This window comes from Enoplosus armatus, chromosome 17 (genome assembly GCF_043641665.1).
Source record: "Enoplosus armatus isolate fEnoArm2 chromosome 17, fEnoArm2.hap1, whole genome shotgun sequence".
NCBI lineage: Eukaryota > Metazoa > Chordata > Actinopteri > Centrarchiformes > Enoplosidae > Enoplosus > Enoplosus armatus.
The window spans coordinates 8,399,907-8,403,139 of NC_092196.1; the positions used below are offsets into that span (position 1 = coordinate 8,399,907).

Sequence of the window (3,233 nt, forward strand, 5' to 3'; positions counted from 1 at the left end):
CCACAGGACGCCAAAGTGTCCCTTTCCAGTGACCTGTCGACCACATGAGAATCTGGTACAAATCTATCAAGTGTCCACAAATGATGTTTTCAAATATCTATAACAAGTCCAGATGCTATTCATTGATCTTTCGAATTAGTTTACCGATGCTGTGACAACAGAGTGGTTTTAACGAACGCACTGATCTTCTCTTCCCTGCAGTTCAGTTGAGTTGGCGACAAGCTTCAAATGTCCACTTCGAGGCACCTCCGTAAATATCAAGGCTCGTCTCCATCCATGCAAAAACGTTGCCCACTTGCGCCTTGCTGCTGCAAGTCGCTAGATTGTATATCTCTCCGACAGATAGTTTCCGATCCCAGATGTGAAAATTTGCGAGGTCTCCAACGAAGGCTTGCGTCGCATCGAATCCTCCTCCGAGCGTGTCCTGTGGTAAAGACAAATGGATTTAATCAAGGATGATATGATTTTTCTCCTCAGGCTGCTTTGTGGAAAGAACAAAATTGCCTTCATGGATTATCGGGAATTCTTTTTTGACTGATTAAATTGAATGAGGGACGTGCATCTTCAATCCGCTGGGGTTCTTGATGAGTTCCAGTTAAAGATCTAATCACCCTATTAAACCTATTATGTGAATTATAGCATGGATGAATTAGAAAATTGATAACTGATTGTTTTTTAATGTCACAATGAAATGGAAAAATTATTTTTCCACCTTGTTAGCTAATGCTTCGTGTCAGGACATCTATTGAAGAAGTGATATGTTATCTTATAATGATCCCGCTGCTTTATGCGCTGCCCCCACACCCTGTCACAGTGAATAAAGCAGTAAAGATGCTCTCCACGTGGTTTTATTTGTGGCTTGAAACAGATGTGTGTTGTGTTTACCTGCTCTTGACCGAGGATCAGCAGGCCCTGTGGTTTGATGGGGTGATATGGAGCCAGGTTCTCTCCACTCCCTCTCTTGACTCCATCTTGGAAAGCTTCCCAAACACCGTCCCGGGTGGTCCAGGTTACGCAGATATGATGCCACTTCCCATCGTTGATGAGGAAGGGCAGCTTTGCAACCTAGAAGAGGATGGAAGATGTGACGTGAATGTTTGCTGCAGGAAACCAAAAATAACTTGACAACATCTCCACTGTGTTTTATAGACATACCTTGTCATTAATCAGTATCTCCATTGGGTTGTTTCCCCACTCTATGAGGACCAGCTCGTTGGCCTGACCAGGAACTGCATAGGAGAAAGGTGTGCCCACTCCCGGGGACGCGTTGGACTTGAGCCACATGCACACTGTGAGGGCGTACATCTCTGGCAAACTCTTCTTCACTTTTGCATACATGTAGTTGGTTCTCAGCGGGAATGTGAGCTGGAATTTATCCAGAGGCCTGTTTTCTCTTTGACCTGTGTAGAAGAAGTGGGAAACAGACGCTTCAGACACTCTGGAGAAGGCAGAGTCAGTATGTTTCTCTTGTCTTTCATTTAGTTAAACACAGCTATATCATTCTGGACGCACACGTCCTGGGGGATTTACATAGGAATTAAACGTTACACAACAAATCCACAGTCGTGGCGCTCCAGATCTGCTTTAATCTCGCATCATAAACCCATCACATCTCTTGATGTCTTCTCCCACCACACCTCTCTATTTTACTGGCATACAAGTGTTTGGGCTGTATGGTATCAGAGGTGTCCCAAACCGAGGAGCCCAGCAGGGTTTTAACTTCTCAACTGGAGGCACGGCTCGTTCACTGCGCGTTTGGAAACGATTTAATCTGCATGAATTAGAGCAGGAAACTGCGGAATGCAGCGGTTTACACCGGGCTGCTGCAGCTTTGTGCGGATGAGTAAAACATTAAATCGACTGCTGAGGTCATTAAAGCTGAAATAATGCCAAACTGGATCTGATCTGATTTGTTTTTCATGTTCCGCCCTCACTGTGATCTGATATCTCCTCTTGATTGCTGATTATTCCACCCACCCCTCCCAAACAAACCCTCCCAGATCTCCTTTACTTTTTGCCAGCGAGCCCTTCCCAGCTACCTTTCTCCAGGTCGGTGATCCTCTGGTGGAGAGATGTGAGGGTGGACTCCACTCTCCCACGCTGCTCCGTCTCGTTGCGGAGTCCGGGCTTCCCCTCCTCGATGCTGTTCACTCGGGACAACACCTGCTTCTCCAAGTCGTCGATTTTACTTTGGAGCAGATCTTTGAGGCTGTTCGCCTGCACCGAGTTGTTACTTCTGCTGAATTGCTGTTAAGGGGGAAAGAAGCATTGAGCTCAATGTAAACAGTGACTTTGAGTGGCGATAATGATATATTGACTTTTTCCTCTCTGGCTTATTTCAGTACAAACAACTTCATTTATATCTGACAAGGTTTGTTTTCCTCTTGTGTGCTCACAATGTATGTGCTCATATAGCACATACATATTGGCAATCAGAGACCCGAATCAGCCTTTACTATTACTAATATTATTATGGTTATTATATTAGTCAACAAAAGTGGTTGTAATTTGGTCGACGGAGTTTTGCGCAGTCTCCCAAAGTGTTGAAAATGTCCCCAGAAGCAGCAGCCTACCTCCAGGTTCTCTAATCTCTGCTTCAGCGACTGTAAAGTCTGTGATAGTTGCGTCAAAGTGTCCGCGGGGCCCCTCGAAACGTCCCCCATTGTGTTTTTGGTCCCAGCTTCTTTCCTCCTGCCCCCCGGCCGCGCGTCCCCGGACTCTGCGCCGCTCTGGCTCTCGCACCGAGCCAACTTCGAGGTCAGTTCCCTGATGGTCTCCTTTTGGTTCATGATAGTCTCTTTCTGCTGCAAAACCGTCTCCCGCAGCTGCATAACAGTGGTCTTCAAGTCCTCCCCCGGCACGCTGTTCTGCAAGGTGGCTGCGCATATGTCCATATCCTTGGGTACGGACGTGCAGATGAACTGCGTCTGTCCGCCAAAGTCTTGAGACGAACTTTCCAAAAGCAGGCATGAGAATAGAAAAAGTCTCCAACAGATTCCGCTCTCCGTGGCCGGCATGTCTGCGTCTGTGCTGTGGTTTAGTTTTGGTGTGATGAGCCGCAGTGACTTCGCGCTCGCGTCCCCCGTGTTGTTGTAATCCGTCTGTGGAAGTGCAGCCGTTTTTATACAGCGAGCCGGTTCTGCGCAGAGCAGGTTCACTGCATCACGACCGGAGGGGAGGGAATCGCGCTGTCCCTGTTTAATCGGCTCCAGAAGCAGCGTCACATTCAAGAG

General features: G+C 47.3%; 1 protein-coding gene across 1 annotated transcript; it reads right to left on the reverse strand.

The window, feature by feature from the left end:
- Positions 1-202: 202 nt before the first annotated feature.
- Positions 203-3,017, reverse strand: nptx1l (neuronal pentraxin 1 like). Its single transcript, XM_070923387.1, has 5 exons — positions 2,574-3,017; positions 2,040-2,247; positions 1,156-1,400; positions 886-1,065; positions 203-424 (listed from the first exon to the last, which is right to left on the reverse strand). The coding sequence occupies exons 1-5, from the start codon at positions 3,015-3,017 to the stop codon at positions 203-205; spliced, it is 1,299 nt and encodes a 432-aa protein (XP_070779488.1).
- Positions 3,018-3,233: the final 216 nt, after the last annotated feature.